Source organism: Limulus polyphemus, unplaced genomic scaffold (assembly GCF_000517525.1).
Source record: "Limulus polyphemus unplaced genomic scaffold, Limulus_polyphemus-2.1.2 Scaffold68, whole genome shotgun sequence".
Classification (NCBI taxonomy): Eukaryota; Metazoa; Arthropoda; class Merostomata; order Xiphosura; family Limulidae; genus Limulus; species Limulus polyphemus.
In genome coordinates this window covers 674373-693352 of record NW_013665678.1, presented here as the reverse complement: position 1 = coordinate 693352, position 18980 = coordinate 674373, and the positions used below count along the sequence as shown (strand labels likewise).

Here is an 18980-nt window from a genome sequence, read left to right as displayed (position 1 = left end):
TATATATATATATATATATATATATATATATATATAAACAAATTTGCCCAACTATACTTTCAATGATTTTAAATTATTTACTCAAAAGTAGAAACTTCCTAATTCTTGCAAAAATGTAAAAACAAAGAAAATAACTTGTATGAACCAAATATGAAGATATTTTTAATGGTGAACAAATAAGAGTTCACAAAATAAACTTTCTTACAGAAAACCTCTGTTCATCCTGGACTGCTTTTCTTATCCATTTAATTCGTTTGCCATCTGACAAAGCGTTCCACTGCTTCCGAGCTTTTTCTAAGGAATCTTTCTTTTCAAGCTACAAAATAAGTGTCAAAAATTTAAATACCATGTAAAAATTTATCTTTCAAACAGTTTAACTTATGGGTATATATATCAGTATACTAACTACTGTTTATCTAGACTGTCAAAATAATAGCTACAGTTTATTACTATTATCTTTTTGTAGAATAAATGCGTACATAAAATTGGTCTTTTACACACAAACATTGTCAGTTTATTGAACACTGAAAGTTTAAAAGTATGTTTATACAAGCCATTCATATGAAGTGAACACAAATGCAATGAGTTGAACACTGAATTATATTTTATCCGTAGAAGATAAGAATAAACAAATCTTACTCCTGCATATTCACTTCTTTTTGTTCGATCAGCAAGAAATAGGTTAAATGGGGTATGGGGTTTTTCTGGGCCTGTATGGCCAGAGGGGTGATGTTTTGATTCATTCAGTGGAAACTCATCTGGATGTTCTTTTCTGAAAAAAAAAAAAGTATAGAACTTAAGATTTCTACATAAAAAGTTTATTCTAGAAGCAGTAACAGTTACAAAATAAGTCCTACAATGCTCTGCCCAAGATGTTTACTTAAATTTCTTCTACAAATTATGAAACTGTATATTACACTGTAGGGGCAACTTTCTGGAAAGAAAATTTTATGCTAAGACCCAGTATACAAGTATCTCCCCGACTTTAAAAAATTCTTTATAATTTAAAAGCATATAAAGTACTGTAAAAATTAAAGTATAGTGATGTGTCTAATACAGTGGAACCCTGATTTAACGTGAATTCGGATATAATGCGATGGGTCATTAGACCCCAAAGATCTTCTTTTGCTTGACAACTGTCCCGTTCATCCGCCTGCTACTGACCTAGTAAGCCGTGACGGAAAGATTCGAGTTTCCTACCTCCACAAGAACACTACATCCGAGATCCACCCCCTAGATCAAAGGAACATCTCCATGTTCAAGCAGAATTACAGGCGGGAATTAATTCGTAGAATTGTAGACGATTCAACAACGCTTGAAGCCTATCTGAAAAGCCTGAACATGAAGGAAGTTTGGTGGGAAGGCCTGGGAAGCAGTCAGCTCATCATGTGTAGAGAAATGCTGGGAGAAGGGTCTGGGGCTAGCCTTTTCATCACGGCAATCCACCACGGAAGATGATGATGACGAGATAGATTTGTACGGCTTCAAAGAGGAAGATGTGCGTGAAACAAAGAAGCTGTCTGAATGGAGCAAAGAAGAGCTACACCAGTGGCACTCTGTTGATGACGAATGCCGAGATCGTCAGTAACATAACTATGGCACCAGTGGAGGCAAGTGTACCAGTTCTCGTGCCACAAGAAAAGGATAATGAAAAGCCTCCATCACCACCACCAAATGTGTCTGAAGCCATTGAACACCTCAAGGCTAGCCTCCATTGGCTGGAGACTCAGGAGGTGGACCACATAAAAATCCTCTAACTCAGAAGCATTCTAGATTTTGCTCGCAGCCAGACATACTACATTCAAGAAAGGAACACTCGATCAGTTTTTTATGAAATAAACTGCAAATTATGATTGCCAATATTCTTGAATGTTTTTATTTGTTGTTTTGTTTATCAAAAAGCCTACTAAAAAATAATTTGTACTTTAATTTCTACTGTAACAACAACGATTCATTCAAAAAATTCTTTAATTCAGAGGTAATTTATTTGCCAGAAAGGGAACGTGTAAAAAACTTGTCAAAGAGGGCCAAAATAGAGGTGTTTTAGAATGTTAAGTCAACATTGGGTCAGTTTGAACAGAGATTTTCTTGAACCCCGATTTAGCGTGACCACGCTTGTTTCTTGATGACATTTTATGGACCTTATAACTTTGTAGAAATAAGTTGTGCCTGTATGCAGTAGCTGTTTTATATTATCTGCAGCACACACTAGGTGAAACTCAATTGTTCCAAAATTAATAATGGCACAAAATATAATGCTTGCCAATAATCAAACTCTCTCACTATGGACTCAGTCCCATGGACCAACCTAATAACCATTTTGTGTTTGTTATAGTTTTCATACTTTAACTTTTAATACAGTAAGCATATCTTCATGCAATTTTGCAGATTATCAGTAAACATTACGAGGCTTCAAACACAAAATATCAGACTTTTTGTTAAATTTTAAGATTTTTTAATCAGTGATTTGCTCGTACATTTTCTCTTTTCAAATGTTGACTATCTAATATACAACGTAATTTTGATTTTAAGATTAAAAATACTTTTATGCATCAGAAAATTGTCATATTTCACATGCACATTCTCTATAACCACCAGATAACTGTCAAACGTTTTTTTAAGAAAAATTTTACTTTTATCTGTTATTTTCACTATTGTATTTCTCTATAGGCTTTATCTATTTGACCGATTTTGTAACTACCATAAGAAATTAGGAAACAGATATAAATTTCACTTTTTACATTCTAAAATGATTACAAATTATAACAAAATACCACAAATGTTTAGTCTAAATAACTTAAATCTGAAACATTATTCGACTATATATAATTACTATTTAGTGCAAGTTCATAAATTTCAGTTATTTTTCTTAAAACAGAGAACAGTAAGTAAAGAAATATAGAAAACAATGATCTCTTCTACTTACAAAGTTTGTACTCGTTTACCATAATTTACCAAGCCCTGTCAAATTTTACATGTGGAGGATGCAAACAATTTTTTCTAGGTTTGTTTATATGCATTTTCAAATAACAAAATATTTTAAATTACAATATCAATACCATAGAATTCCACTATAATTAATCAGGTTTAGTAACTAAGCTGTAATTGGGTCTAAAAAATTATGATATTTCAAACTCCATTATCTCATACCTATCTGCTTTAATCTACTATGAAATGAAAGTTTTCCATGTAAACACTTTGAAAAGAATGAGGAAACAACTTTGAGACATTCTGGGCTTTCAATTGGTTATAAACACATCATAGAGTGATAGGTGTACATAAGCAAGTATTTCCAAATATGGAAGAGGTGGATGGGGCCACTGTGTTTGGTTTTCTCAATAGTGATATTTCAGCAAATAGAAACAACAGATTTTATTTTATATTTTAGCTTGACAATATCAGAAATTTGAGTTTCTAATTATAAACTTGGTATTTGGACATCACAAACATCAAATTTTAACCAAAGCTGTATTTCAAATACCATGTGACACAAAAATTGATATTTAGGGATTTTTTAAATATTTACTTTTAAAATAAGAAATTAACTAATATATAATACTAAAATTTGATACCAAACTTATTGACATATATTCCTAAAATAGTAGTTCAATAAAATTTTGAATGTAACTACAAACGTGATGATATGCACTTTGACCCCCGACAATAGCAAAACCCATAGCAATAGGGTTAAGCTGCAAGACAGATGCTGTGGTTTAGTATCTTCAACAAAAACAACAACAAAAATAAAGTGAAACAAAATATTTTTTTCTCTGAAATAGAATATTTAAACATAATATTTAGTAACTCTACATAAGTTTTTACAAAACTAAACTTACTTGAATTTTTCAAGATCCTGTTTATAAACTTCATTTTCTCGTTCATAACTTTCTTTGTATTTTAACTGGAAAAAAAAAAAATTTCCAGTTCAACTATAATTCAAAATAGCACCAAAGCAGAAATTATATCAATACAATTATACTAACCTTCAAAAGTTGATTAAAAAAATGATATATTAAAGCAGATAATTATTTAAAATTACTCTTACTTTTTTCTTCTCTGGCAGTTGTTGAAACTTTTTGGACAACAACTTTGCAAGGTCTGTCATAGACATTTCTGGATGTTCATGGCTGTACTTCTCCCGTTTCTCCAAAAAGTATCGGAAGTATGGAGTCAGTGGCTTTTTTGGCATTTCAGGATGTTTCTGGAAGATAAAAACACTTGAAAACTAATGAACTAATAAAAACACACAGAAACCTATGACAGAAAATCAGGACAAGAAAGGGAAGAATGTCAATGAATATTGAAGAAAGGTGTATGTGTGGAGAAAGAGAGGGGCCAAGTTATCTGTCATGAGAAATGAGCTATTAAAGAAATAGTATAAATCCTAACCACAAGCAAAGAGAAAAAAGATAAATCCAAGAATAGTGGGTCATAAACTAATAAACAAAAAGTAACACAGGCAAAAGAGAAGAAAAGTGAAATCCAGTAAGAGGTGGAAAGGTTAAGGTGGTTTAATGAATGGTAGAATACTACCAAAGCAAAGCAGGTAAAGGACATACTCTAACAGATCATTTTTGAATGGAGAGAAATAAATTCAATAATGCACAACACATTGAGCAATGGTTGCTATGACCCTGACAGTTAACGGGCCTTCAAAAGCCACAGCAAAAATAAAACCAAAATGTGAACAACATTCAGCACTCAGGGGTAGGGACTAAGTAGAAAACACTGTCATTCAAGAATTAATCAGAAATATTAAAAGTTTTTGAAACAAAAGAAAATGAAAATCAAAGTTTTGTTATCAAAGCAAATCTCATTAAATTGAACACAAACATGAAATTTAAACACTTTGGTCACTACAGTGCCCAGGAGAAGAACAAAAAATCATGAGTGCAAACTCATAAGGGGAGTTAGTGTGAATGGAGGTCTGTCACCCTCCTATTGGTGGAGGGCTTTTGCTGCATGATGTATCAACATGGAGTGGTGCAACTCTCTAGCAAAACACATGGAAGAGCTTAACACAGATAAATAAACTGTTTTATTTTGAGTTTACTTGCTGATTATACGTATTAATTTATTAAAAGTTAAAGCTTTTACAGTAAGGAAGAATATATTTAAAACAGTTATAATGTTTTGATCACTGGTGCGATCATTCTCAATCCACAAGTTTTAACAGTGAAGAAGGTTTTAGTACTTAGATTGTTGAATGTTGATTTAACTACTAAAATTTTAGTATTTGAGAATGATTGCACAAGTAATCGAAATATTGTACCCATTTTAAAAATATTCTTCTTTACTGCAAAAGCTGTAACTTGTAATAAATTAATAGTTAATCTGTGTGAGGAGGTGAATATTCATTTCAGAATATTGAATATCAAATATATATATATATATTTTTTCAAAGCAATTATTAATTCTATATACAAACTAAAATACACATTACAATTTTTTTAGATTAATTTTAAATTATAGGTTACCACAATGATAAGTGTAAACATGCTCCTCTTCCAGATATGAAGAAAATTATGCCCAATGATGTTTTAACTGCTTTCTTTCTCTTGCTAATAAAAGTTACTAGTTTTTGAATGCAAAATCAAGAGATGCTTTATCTTTTGGCACCAGATATATTTTCAACAAAATATCCCAATTCCTTGAATGCAGAAAATTATGGCCACTAAGGATGCCTTGCCTACTCTTTGGCATGAGGAACCACTTCAATACAATTTAACTATTTTTGGGATATGAGAAATTATTACCACAATGTCTTCTTCACTCTTTAGTATAAAGTAACATATCAATGAGACTTACCTGTTTCTTGGATGTAGAAAATGATGACCATGGATGTTTTACCCACTCTTTTGCATCAGTAACCATGTCAGTAAGTGTTCTATAGCGACGCAACTGTAAAGACAACACATATCACATGTCAGAGTTTAAAGCAATAAAAATATATGATGCAACTCAGAAATATTACATAGCAATATTTCAGAAAACATTAATTTCATGTGTACTTCAAACAGATTTCTTTTTATTAGTATACATATCAATTTTTTAGTCTCAGCAAAATATACTCTCTTGGATTATTATACCCATAATTACAAAAGTGCAAATAGATACTCTGTGATTAGTTAATGACAATAATATTAGTAGATATGGTTAGGTGTAAGTCAAAAACATGGGCACATGATTTTGTATATGAAAATCAGCAACTTGCATGACAACCACAGCTGAAATGAAGTCACAGTGGAACAGTATGTATCACAAATATATTTGACATTGTTCAACATTTATAAAGTATAAACTATATATATACTACTGAAAATTAATTGCTTCTGAGAAGTGTATAACCCTTTCCAACACAAAAATTCAGCCAAGCAGATCATAAAAATACATTCAGATTGGGGATCTTGAATTTTCAAGATAGGAATATCTATTGTATTCAATGGGATTGGAGAAATATGGATCAACTTGGGACACCTGGACCATTGAGAAAGAAACCTGTAACAAACTGTATCTCAGCATGGTAAGTAATGTGAAGTGTCTTGTAACAGGTGAGAATCCACAGACATATAATTCAACAGCAAAAGTTATCCAAATCCCAGACAACAGTATGCAACATATTCAAGAAGGATCTCCGTCTTAAAACAAGGCCAACAGAATATGCATTTACAAAGATAAGGCTTCAAGTCATACCTCCTGTTCAACCATTGCATAGTTCAAGCAGCCAGAGAATGAAATGGGTACTCCAATAACATACCAGCAAAGTTTCTCAGCTGTTGAAATGGGTGCTGGGAAACCAGTGTCTTCATAAACTAAATAGATTATTGAAAAGATGTATGAAGGAGTGGTGTGTTTTGGACGTGAAAGCCTTATCAATGAGCCTTTTGCAATGGAAGCTATACTGTATGCTAAAATGTACAGTCATCAGATAGAGCATGACCAGACATGACAAAATGGACTGTAATGATGTAGCGAGGCTCCAAATTTATTTAAATTTATCATATTCAACACCAGCACATATGTGCCTCAATACACAATTTTTTTAACCTATATGATTTTGAACTTAACAATAAGAAAAGTTTTACTTTTACAAGACATGTAGAATAACTGAGCCAAGAGATAGAAACAATTTGTGGCGTATATCTTAGCACCTGTATCATCCAGTATGAATTTAAGGAAATACTCTCTATGAAATAAAGTTAATCAGTTTCTCACCCTTGTCATGATCTGCATCCATTTTTCCTTACACTGTACACCTGTGTAGGAGCCAAAGCACACCTTATCCCAATCCAGCTTCTCAACCAGTGTGTTATATCTGACATTATCAGTTTTTGGCAGGCAGTTTGTCAAGTTGTTAATCAACTGGCTAAGATCCTCAGATGTCCAATCAAAAACAAGTGCTGGGAAATAATCACATTATTTACAAAACTGTATATCATGCCAAAACCTTTAATAATAATTTGACTCAATTTACTATTCAACACAACAGATGCAAACACAATTCCTTCAGTTACACATTTTAAAGTTACTTTCCACCTAACTATTTGTTTATTTATATTTATATTACCTTCAAATTGTTATAATTAAACTCATATTAGCATACAATAACCCCAATCACTTGTTATCCCCAATAAATGATACAGTATAACAAGAAAATTTATTTATTCATTTTACCCCTAAAACTTCTCTTGCTGGATTTCTTACTCCTTCTTATTTCTACAAAGTATTTAAGTGCATCTGATGCTTCTATGTAAGGACTTATACAGAGTCAAGGTTTACTCCTACTTTAAACTCTGGAAATTATCTTCTTTGCTTCTTCAGTACGACTTGTATCCTACGTTTTTCATCAAAACTTTACTTTTATGCTTTTATTGTATGTGAATTGTCATATTAAGTTTAACTTTATAAAACAACACACAACATTAATTAAGTAAAATCAAGTTTTGTTTTACTATAAATTTAAAAGATAGAAAACCAACCCAAGACATTTAAGCTGCATAAAAATTAACCAAGCAATTAAAAATATTATTTAATTGCAAGCACAAGGTATTTGTGCTATGGTAAAACAAAATGACCCTTGTTCATTCTTCTGAAATTTGAAAAACTTACAAGCACAAAAAGTGAATGTCAATAATGCTATCCAAATAATTTGAGAGGAATTTTTCAACTGGACAAAAACAATGCTAATTTATTTATCATTTTCAACTGTAATTATTGAAGTACAAAGAATATAATAAAATACCATAGGACATCTTTGTAATAAGTAGTTATATTTAATCTAACTTAATTTTAATAATAACATACTATTCCGACTGCTCTGATTCTCTTTGTTTGCTTGAGTACTTTCCTCTTCATTGGTTGTCCCCGTTTCTTTTTTCTTGCTATGTTTTGGAGTCGCTGTTGCTGAGAAAAAAGTATTAGAAGGAAACTTTACATCATGCTATACATCTTATTCAACTGAGCGGAAGTAAAAAATAAAATACTATTTTATGCACGATTTGTATTATAAACAAAAAACCTAATTAAATTAAAAGTGTATATTCAAAGCAAGTAATATTATAAATATATTTGAAATAAACTCAAGTCTTATATCATAAACAACAATTCGAAAAAATAAGCATTTCCTTTTCCACTTGTAAAAGTGTTACACGTTGATCATTTTTATTTTTGTAATTAAACAAAAGTATTATATACACACACACACAAAATACTTTCTTACTGATGTAAGATATTCGATCCTTATACACGTCACTTATCCACATTTACTCAAGTCCGCACAAATCCCAGTTACTAGTTTTCTGACAAAACATCGGTGGCATTTTGCCATTTAAAATAAATATCTTAGTAAAGTTAACCTTGCATTCACGTGCATCGCAGCCTTCGTGTTGCCGACATAATCTAAAACGTTTATCAAATTACACCATTCGCTCGTGACATGCATAAACAATCCCATGGTAGCAGTATTGTCCTTGTTTTGGTGTAACGCTAAGGCACTATCAAATACCAAAAATTAATGTTTAGCATTACAGTTGTTTAACGGTTTTTTCACTCTCTCTCTTTTTTGTGAAACAATCCCACTAGTTTTTTTTTACGAACTATACAGTGTCCAAATTTAACCCATACAGTTTCACAAAATATATACAGAAAGAGAATGCCCATGTGTACTTATTACTGCACTGCGTGTTAATACAAGTTCTACCAACTGGTCTGTAAAGCAAGTCGTCTGAGTAATCTATAGCGGTGGAGACGTGTGATGTGATGAGGAAACGACGGTCCTGTAGGGCTACTCAACCGTAGAAAATACGGTCCTATTTTGAAGACTTCTCAAAATATACTTAGTTCGTTCATATATTTTACAATTAATTAAAACGTTCGCAGCCATATACTATCAATTCAAAGGCAATTACCAAAAAACAAGGAACTGTCAATCAAGACGTAAGGCTATAACAATATACTGGTGGGTGCAAAATATTAAAAATAAAAGAGCGTATTCTCATCGCCAAATTTCTCGATATTATAAATGTAATAATTTCATTAAGAATATTTTTACGTTTCAGAAATGTCACGTCGAAATAAATCTAAGGTACTAAAAAATGTTCCGCAAGTTAAAAATAATTAACAAGAGAAATTTCATTCCATTCCCAATTTTTAACTCTTCAAAATATTTTGAAGATAATTAATTGAAATTATTGAATAATAAAAAAAAACTGCATTATCGCCACAACGTGTCCTAATTTGCTGATCTGACGAGATTTTTTAATAACTTGATATCATGGCCACTTTTTGGCTTGATAATAAAGGTTAAAAAAAAACTTTCTGAAAAATAGAATCAATGACAAACTTATTAGGTGAAATATCTAAGAGAAACTCAGATATAAATTCTTAGTTAAATACATTAACTCCTGTTTCACTTTTACCCTAAAATAACTTGCAGAAAATCATTTTCGTTGTAAGGATCAACTACAATAATAGGCTTTGTGTAAAAATAAAACTCGTGACATCTCGAAGTATCGAAAACTATTTTAAATAAACGTTGTAGAAAATTAAAATGCATCTTTTATAAATATTGCAAAATATCAAGGACTACACCACTACTATTAAGTGTTATTCTTTTAATTTTCAGAAAATTACAAGGACAGTCACTCTGAATCATCCACAACACAAAAGTTCGTTGACTAGTTATCAGTTATATTATAAGATATTAAACACTAGCAGAAAAAACCGCCCTCCAGGAAGGTAAAGCTGTTAGTTCCTGCGGAAGGCTCTTGGGCCTTCGGCCTTTTCTGGAATTGTCTGACAGTTCTACAACAATGTACTAATACTTGACATTCAATAATGTTCACCATCCACGAGAAAAGAAATTTTATTGAAATTTTAGTTTACAAATGAGCTAGCATTACAGCACAGAGTAGATTTTATTGAAATATTTCTTCGTAGACGCAGTTATCAATGAAAGTACCTTGCTTTTCTATTGCAACACTCATGTGATTTTCACTAAAGAATATTTTTTTTTAAGTTTGTTTTTTTATTGTTTTATATTTGAAACTTACTCCTTTATGTTTGTAATTTTTATTGGTTAAATCTGAAACATATAATTTTTGTGGAAATTTCAAATGTTTTATTTATTGCTCAGCTACAAAAATACTGCCTAGTTATGATTGTTGATGATCGGTGCAGTAGTTTCCTAGATCCGAGTTTTGGACGTATACACAGCAGGCTCCATTATAATAAGATTCCTACTTCAGCCTCAGTAAAACTAAAATGATATAATCTTTCAAAACGCTTGGGTTTATCAGTTATTCCTCTAAATGCGAAGTTGCGTTGACCAAAAACACACAAACCCTTTAAGGGTAGACGTTAGTTTACAGTAACTATTCATCTTAATAATGATTAATAATTACAACTAACAAACTGGAAAATTTAGCTTTAACTTATACTGGAAAGCTATCGAACTTTCTGTGCAACCCATAGTTTTCATGGCAAAAAGTTTGATAAAAGAAAAAAAATTAAGATAAATATGGGGAAAGTTATAATGATTAATCGGTTAAATAACGCTCAGGACAATTGGCAGATATTTTTAACTAACAGTACCTGCTAGTCAAATGCACCTACCTTGATACTGTTTAATCACACACACTCCATGAACATAATTATGTAAAAATAACAAGAAAATATTAACATTCGCCTGTATACTAATAACCATTCCTTTGTTAAATAAAACAAATTATGTTGGCTTATCACGTGCCTACAACTGCTTCTTTGGAAATCTTGTTGACAAACGTCGAAATAATAATGAAAAAAATATATATAAATTGTTAGTATAGGGGACACGAAAACAACAATTATCATTCCTAATGTACATGATACTCTGGCTTGATCTACAGAAGCTTTGCTCTGTCAAACCATTACTTTAACAGACAGATGGGCTCTCAGCGAGTGCTTCGGTGGCTGATTGTCAGCCATAACGCCTAACGCCCACCCCGTGACTTGCAGTTATCACATCGCTGCAGAACTGTATTAGTGTATTGGTAAAGCGACATGCACGCGGTAACATGCAAGTTCTACAGTCTCACGGGTCAGCTTGTTGACGTGTCACTCAACGAAAGCACAGGGGCAAAACCACTGGCTGATTAAATATTCCAAGCGACTTTGAATTTCTCTTGGAAACTTTTCTCAAAATTATGCCCAAATTCAAAATGATCCTAACAAAAGTCATTATAACGTGTACCCAGTAAGGCATACATATACATCACGATATAACTTATAAGTATATTATGTAGTGGGTATAGTGTGTTGTTATAAACGACCTAAATGCAACAAGTCACACGTTTTGTATATACAAGAAAAAGTCTACCTCACTTTAGTTTATTGAACATTCCATTCGTGAATCAAAGTTTAACATTAATATCTTTACACAATAACTTGTGAACTTATGCTTTTCAACGACACAATTAAGACAATACCCAAAAAAACTTTGTAACAAAGTACATTTTCTACGCCAAAATTAACCCTATACATCTGCTTTGTTCAGAAAAAACAAAAATCGGGGAAGTGTGCTTCTTCCTGAAAACAACTTTGGAAACCAAGTCCAGGACTTGTTTTCACACACAAACTGTATTTAAGTTGATAACTTGTGAAATGGTTTGCCAGATAATGTGGGAATTAAGATAATATGGGTGTGGAATGGCTAACTTTTACTTCTTTCTACGCTTAAACACTTGACTGTCTTCTTACATCGACACCGACCTCTTTCCTTTCAAGTGTCTTGCAAGTTGTACCCCTAATAACTTGGCCGCAAGCAACAACAGTGTATTTTCCGTGAGTGTACACCGTGAGGTGGGGACAGCTCTTCTCTTAACGAGATGGCGGCATCTGCGGTAACCGGTTCTTTCAGTCCGAACATCGATTGGCAATCTAGACGGCCACGCGATCATATAAGCTACAAATGTAGAGGATAACCCGGGCCCCCCACGTCAGACCAAACCCAGGGACGCAGCCACGCGGCGCAGCTGGCACGTTCCCCGGCAGTCGCTGACGCAGTCAAGCCTCAGCTGCTGCCAATGGCGCGGGAGACTTCCTAGCTGTACAGCCAGCCAATGCCGCCGCCGATAACGACCAACTCCACACGGTAAAGACCTCCCTTATACTAAATGTTCTTTGTGTCGGCCATTATGGCTTTAACTGATAGATATTAATAATTTAAAGTTAAGATAGATTACTCACGTTCTGCAATTTCCTTCTTAACTTTTACTGAAGTTGTGTCTTCTTCAGGCTTCAATTTTTTTGGATTTGATGCTTCCGTTTTCATCTCGGTAATGGGGCCGTTAGTAGATTCTGTCGGCGGTCGCTTCCCTCCCTTCCTTCGCGAGGAGCCCGTTTGTGGGCTCGTCGCTACTGACGCCATTTTTCCGTGAGTGACTTAGCAGCTAAATACAGCTTAAAATTCTTATAATAAGTTTTTCTTTTCTTAAGAACAATTACTTTTACCAATATTCACCAACCTGACCACGTGATGTGGTAAAATAAATATACTATAGCTTGTTTCCTCAAATTAACTTTCCTCCAACGGTACGACGTGCAGTATCACGAACTAGTCTTGGAATGGCCACACAAACCACTAGTGCGCATGCGTGTTTAGGGTCAACCATTCAAAAAACGTAGTTGATTAGTGTGGTCCAAATCGCGAAAACGTGCGGAATAAACTAAATTCTATGAGATTATTCATTACGTAGAAAGTTAACTAATGTGATAAAACCAAAGTTATGTTATATATTTTCTTCCTTTATTTATTTATGAGACTAAACAGGTTTCTTCTGCTCCTCCTGAAAACAATACCTATTTTAATTGTACAGAATTTTTAAAAAATAAAATTTACACATTTTCAAGGAAAAATTCACAGAATTTGGAAGTTCTACCAATCACAAAAATATTTAATTTTTAGATGGAATTTCTGCTAGGATACCGTTAGCAAAAATATAAAAATCGCAGTGTGCTTCGGAAGGCATAATAACACTGCACTCTGTGACTTTATATTGGGAACAAACTCGTTTATAGAAATACCACACCTGGTTACTTCAAAATTGACTTAGGGGTTAAAAAACAAATGAGTACAACCATTTTTAGGTCCCACTAATAAAACTTCACAGTAGATGAACAGCAGAAAATAAGCTATGTTTAATTTACATTTTTCCAAGTTCAATACAATTTCTTTGATATATTAAAATATTTTTAAAAGTCTCACACAGATACAATGATAGCGCACTCATGGCCGTGAATTTTGAATCTAATGTCCGAGCATGATAACCAATAGCCAATGCCTGGTTATTCCGTTTATGAAATTACCCGAATTACAAGATAGATGACTGATTTGACTGACTCGTAGGTGCGTCTTAAACCCGAACACACACAAAAGTAACAATCCAGTGTTTCCGGTAAAATAACGGTATTAGACAGCTAGTTCAGTTCTTTGGTTATAATTTATATTAACTTACATAACTAAACAATTTTGTATTAACTATTAATCACATTTTAAAAAGTTAAACTCTTTAGAGCATGGTGATGACATAATTACATTAAAGATTTTGTCATATGCCTGAAAAAAAAAAAAGACCCCGAATCATTTTTTCATAGTTGAAATTTGAACTTAGGAGATGCTGGTTCATCTTGTAGAAGGCCTAAAATATTTTTTGGTTTACTTCAAAGGCAGATGGCATGTATTCAAATAAGTTAAATATTATCCTAAAACCATTTTCAGAAACTAGGTGGGAGTGTAGCATAGATACTGTGAACGATGTTCAATTTCAACTTAGAGATCTGTGATACTTTTACTGGAACTATCGGTAAATTGTATGGGTAATCCCAAACTTTGTAATGAGTGCAACTCTCTCATTAAAAGATTATGCCATATGATTTTTGTACATACTATCAGTATGTAATGATAGAGTAATAACATAAATTTTGACAACAAGTAAAGCACATAAAAATTTTTAAAATGGACTGGTGAACATAAATTAACAGGCTGAGTCAGCACTTTCAACTCTCTGGCAGAAAGTTTAGATATTCCATAACGAATTCAAAAACGCGCGAAAGCGAGTAAAGAAAAAAACTTTAATTATGTGAGAGCGAATGATTCTAAAGAACCATTCAAGATTCATTACTTTAACGTTATTGTTGATACAACTTGTGTAAGTACTGAAACCCGATTTGAGACTCTTAAAAATGTTTTGAAAATTTTGGATTTTTATGATATATCGAAACTTAGCACTATTACAGAAGATCTTCTGTAGCACTCCAAAGATCTTACGATTAAACATAAGCTTCGAGGGTACATGTAACATCAATGAATTATATATACACGAAGAACTTAAAGTGCATTGCAGGATTATACCATCTAATATCAATATAAACTGTGCTTTGAAATTTATCACAGAAAATGACTTAGTTGAGGTCTGACCAAATGCATATGTAGAACTTGGCTTTGTCCTTACTATTCCTGTTACTTCGGCAGAAAAGTTTTTCTCCTCTATAGCTTATCAAAACTAACCTCCATTCTACCATGTCTCATAAAAGATTTGAATTGCTGGCAATGTTATCTGTACAAAATGGTGTATCAAATTTTCTGATATGATCAAATACTTTAGTGCGCACAAGAGTTGAAAAGCAGTGTTATAAAATAAAAAATGTGAGTAGTGTAAATTGTTTGTTTTGAATTTCGCGCAAAGCTACACGAAGGCTATCTGCGCTTGCCGTCCCTAATTTAGCAGTGTAAGACTAGAGGGAAGGCAGCTAGTCATCATCACCCACTGCCAACTCTTGGGCCACTCTTTTACCAACGAATAGTGGGATTGACCGTCACATTATAACGCCCCCACGGCTGAAATGGCAAGCATGTTTGGTGGGACGGAGATTCGAAACCGCAGATTGCGAGTCGAGTGCCCTAACCACCTGGCCGAGTAGTGTAAATACATTTTATGAGATTTGGATTAAGATGTTGTATACATTTCATTTATTGACATATGCAATGATATATTTTTCATTCCATATCTACTTTTTAATTATTTTGTGCCAATATACGAGTTCCATAATTTTTGAAAATAAATAAGCTGTATATAGAATGCTTAAAAATAAATATTTAGGAATTAGATTGGTTGTCAGTTTTCCTTCAAATGCTATTCACATACAGCTACAATCAGTATGGCAAAATTAGTGCCTAGGCCAACTTTTATGGCCAAAATCGCCTATGTGCCTTGTACGCCACATTAGCCTAGGCCCCTGCAAAATGTAGATTCGGTCATGCCTGAATGGTTAATAGGTTTTCTGTGATATTTTTCACCGTGCTGAAAGTGTGAAAAATTTAAATATTTATAATTTTTCAAAGTAGTGAGGAAGTAATTTATAGAAATTTGTTTTGTTTGGGGGCAAACTAAACAATGAACTATCATTCAACGCTGAAGTCCTCAAGCTTGCTGCTGAGCCAACTCAGGGGTGGGTGAATAGATATCTCCTAGAATAAGCCTCTACATATACTTCAAGTGCATACGTTTTTATTTAGAAATAAGCTTTAAACTGCAAGTAAGTTTTTTAAGTGTTCTCTCCCCATAAGCATGATCACCAAGTTTATGCCTATTTACCGAAAAATTTGTAAGACCTTTATCGTTTCCTAACTGATAAAACTATATGTTAGACCTATTACAAGAATTTGTAATTTGGGATAAGCAGATTACAAAGAAAATGAAAGTTAACAAATATCATTCATAGAACTTTGTTATTTAATGAATAATGCTAAATGTAAGTCATATATATATATAAAATTATTATTCAACCTGTATAATTGATAAATGTTACCAATATATTACAGTTCGAGTAAGCACCATGGGCTGTATGATATGTACAGTAATGTTATCACGTGGAAAAGAATTTCAAGACGCTTTAAAACAAAACTGTCCTCAATGTTAGGAAATATTTACTACACAGTATTGCTAAGCACGAAAGTACTGTAACAGCAAAATGTAGTATGAGTTATCATAATTTTAAGAGAAATGGGGAGCCATTTAGTCAAAGACAAGCAAGATATTTTGTCATTCTTACTGTTTTAGTAATATTTGTTGATAAAAGATGAGTTTCACATATTACTAATATTCCATCAATTCAGTGGCATAACTGAAAAAGATGCCCCCCCCCCCCACAAAATTGGACACCTACATTTATTCTCCTTGTCAGCAATTCTCAAGTTTTTCAGGCCCTTTGAGACCCTCCACAATTGCAGGGGCATAATTATGCCACTGTATCAATGTGATAGTTACTGTGTTTTCTCTATCATCTGAATATACAAAGGAGTGTCGTAGCAATCCCTATGTAGGGATGGGTCAGAGTAAAAATGGCAGCCTGTACATTGCATACGGTAGCACGTCCCCTAGAACATTGACAAAAGGATAGAGACGAAATGCCCTTCACTAATCAAGTACAAAACTGCTTGTGAAGTTCAGCTAACCTGCCTCGATATCTAAAAACAGGCAATAAAGACATTGATTTTCTTATACTTTCTTCTTCTCCCTCAGCTGTAACTCATAAATCACAGTGTGCCTATGATGCCTGCATACCAAAACACTTCACTACTCCTTAAGATATGCCTTATCATACCTAGAGCAGCAACTGGCCCATGATAGGTTAGTTATTGCTCAAAGTACTAATCACAGTCTCTGATCGTTAAGCCATTATGTGTGTTATACAGAAGTAGATAATCTACCATATATTCCTTAATGTGCTGTGCAGTATCCTTGTCATGACTTATCTTGCTTCAAGAAGTAAAGTCTATAATTATATTATGGCTTTCTGTAGATTAGAACTGAATAAGTTGGTGAAATGGTACCTTCCACCTAGAAGTTACAGCCTAATTGTAAGTAAAGATTTTGACTTGTAAAAAGTGCAAAAACTAGAACCCAAAAAATTTATACTAAAATTGTTGGGATGTAGGGATAGAAAAAGATAAAAAGACTATAGAGCACTTATGATGGGAGGAAAATTTGCATTATCCATTCCTGCATTTCACCATTTAACATATATATATGCATTCACCCTGTGAGTGCAGTGTATAAGTGGTGGAATGCAGGAATGGGTAATGCAGATTTCCCTCTCATCCCAAATGTTCTCTAGTTTCTGATCTTTTTTATTTTTAAGAATAAATATGTTTTTCTTACTAATATACATTTAAGAAGATAGTGGGCTTAAGGGCTATCTTATCTGCTCTTAACTTGCATGTTTTAAATATAATATTCTACTTGTTTGGAAACTTCTATGGACTACAACTGCTTAAGAGTTACAGAGGTGATAGTATTTTAATTTTTTTTGCTGAGACTTTATTATAAACTTAATTATGAAGTAACCATATTACTGAATAATAACTTGGTTATTACAATAAACTAAAACACAAAATTTCATGGTTTTATACATTATATTATAGTTAAGCTTAATTTTATTATTTACATCCATGTATGCAATAAACTACTGAATGTGCTTTACTTTTGAGCTCAACTCATAGAAAATTTGATATGTTTATGATTACTTCTTTGATTCAGTCATGTACAGTAATGTCCATGATCATATACATTGCAAAATTTGCATATCAATTTTGTGAAAGCAAGATATTTTATAAAGATGTTGCAAAAGATATTCAGCAGATATTTCCTTTGCAACATCTCAACCAACAACTGGTCCAGTTATCAACACTATTTTCAAGTTTTGAACAACTCGACTTTCAAGATCTATGTATCTACATGAGCCGATGTTTTCTTTTATGAATGTTATATTTTAAGAACTCTGCAAGAACTCAGTTAACAGATGTTTCCGTATATCAAAGCTATCTTCAAGTTACGATTTTCTTAGCTTTTGAAAAATATGGAAATAACTTTAAAAAGTACAATGCACAATGATTCGTTTAATACTATTTCCCAGGTTTGATTGTAATACTAACACCAATTTTAGTTGTAGACTGGCAGAACAACAGTAATTAAAGAACAAATCTGATATCCCTATTATAAACCACTACTGAGGTTCATGATAATAAAGGGGGGGTGCAAATTTTTTCCAAATAGTTTTCTTGTTTCACTTGCTAAATTTTATATTACAGGGTTTGCCTCTTTATTTAACTTGGATGTTTTTTGATGTTACATCTTTACATGGCTGATCCCTTTATCAAGAGTTTACAAGTGCTTTAGACCCTTAACTTGGCAATTTTTAACCTACAGGTTATGGAGAGCAATTGACCATTAAACTTATATATATATATATATACGAGGCCTGTGAAAAAAGTATCCGACCTTTATTTTTTTTTGCGATAACCTGATGGATTTGAATCAAGCGGACCTTATTTTTTTTGCGATAACCTGATGGATTTGAATCAAGCGCGCTTGCATGAGCCGATCTTGAACCTTCGTGCCCATGCGTGAATTTTTTCCCGCTTGTTGATTGCGTCAGTTGTTGGC

The 18980-nt window shown here is 32.9% G+C and overlaps 1 protein-coding gene and 1 long non-coding RNA gene across 4 annotated transcripts in view; one reads left to right on the top strand and one right to left on the bottom strand.

The window, feature by feature from the left end:
- The window catches only part of LOC106465550 (nucleolar transcription factor 1-A-like), a 77647-nt gene that overhangs the window by 27556 nt on the left and 31111 nt on the right, over window positions 1-18980 (bottom strand). Inside the window, exons 2-9 of one of the 3 annotated variants that reach the window (XM_013925777.2) lie at window positions 12724-12936; window positions 8305-8403; window positions 7216-7400; window positions 5809-5901; window positions 4046-4201; window positions 3837-3901; window positions 640-772; window positions 206-316 (exon numbers count right to left, since the gene is read on the bottom strand). In XM_013925777.2, the coding sequence (XP_013781231.1) occupies window positions 206-316; window positions 640-772; window positions 3837-3901; window positions 4046-4201; window positions 5809-5901; window positions 7216-7400; window positions 8305-8403; window positions 12724-12904 (1023 nt within the window). In that variant the 5' untranslated portion in view covers window positions 12905-12936. Of the gene's footprint in view, window positions 1-205; window positions 317-639; window positions 773-3836; window positions 3902-4045; window positions 4202-5808; window positions 5902-7215; window positions 7401-8304; window positions 8404-12723; window positions 13128-18980 lie in introns of those variants that run through there. The other 2 variants (XM_013925787.2, XM_013925793.2) reach the window with 2 other exon arrangements.
- Window positions 10589-18980, top strand: part of LOC111087368 — a 48328-nt gene continuing 39936 nt past the window's right edge. The window contains exon 1 of the long non-coding RNA XR_002612059.1: window positions 10589-12628. This is a non-coding gene — a long non-coding RNA (uncharacterized LOC111087368). The remainder of the gene's footprint in view (window positions 12629-18980) is intronic.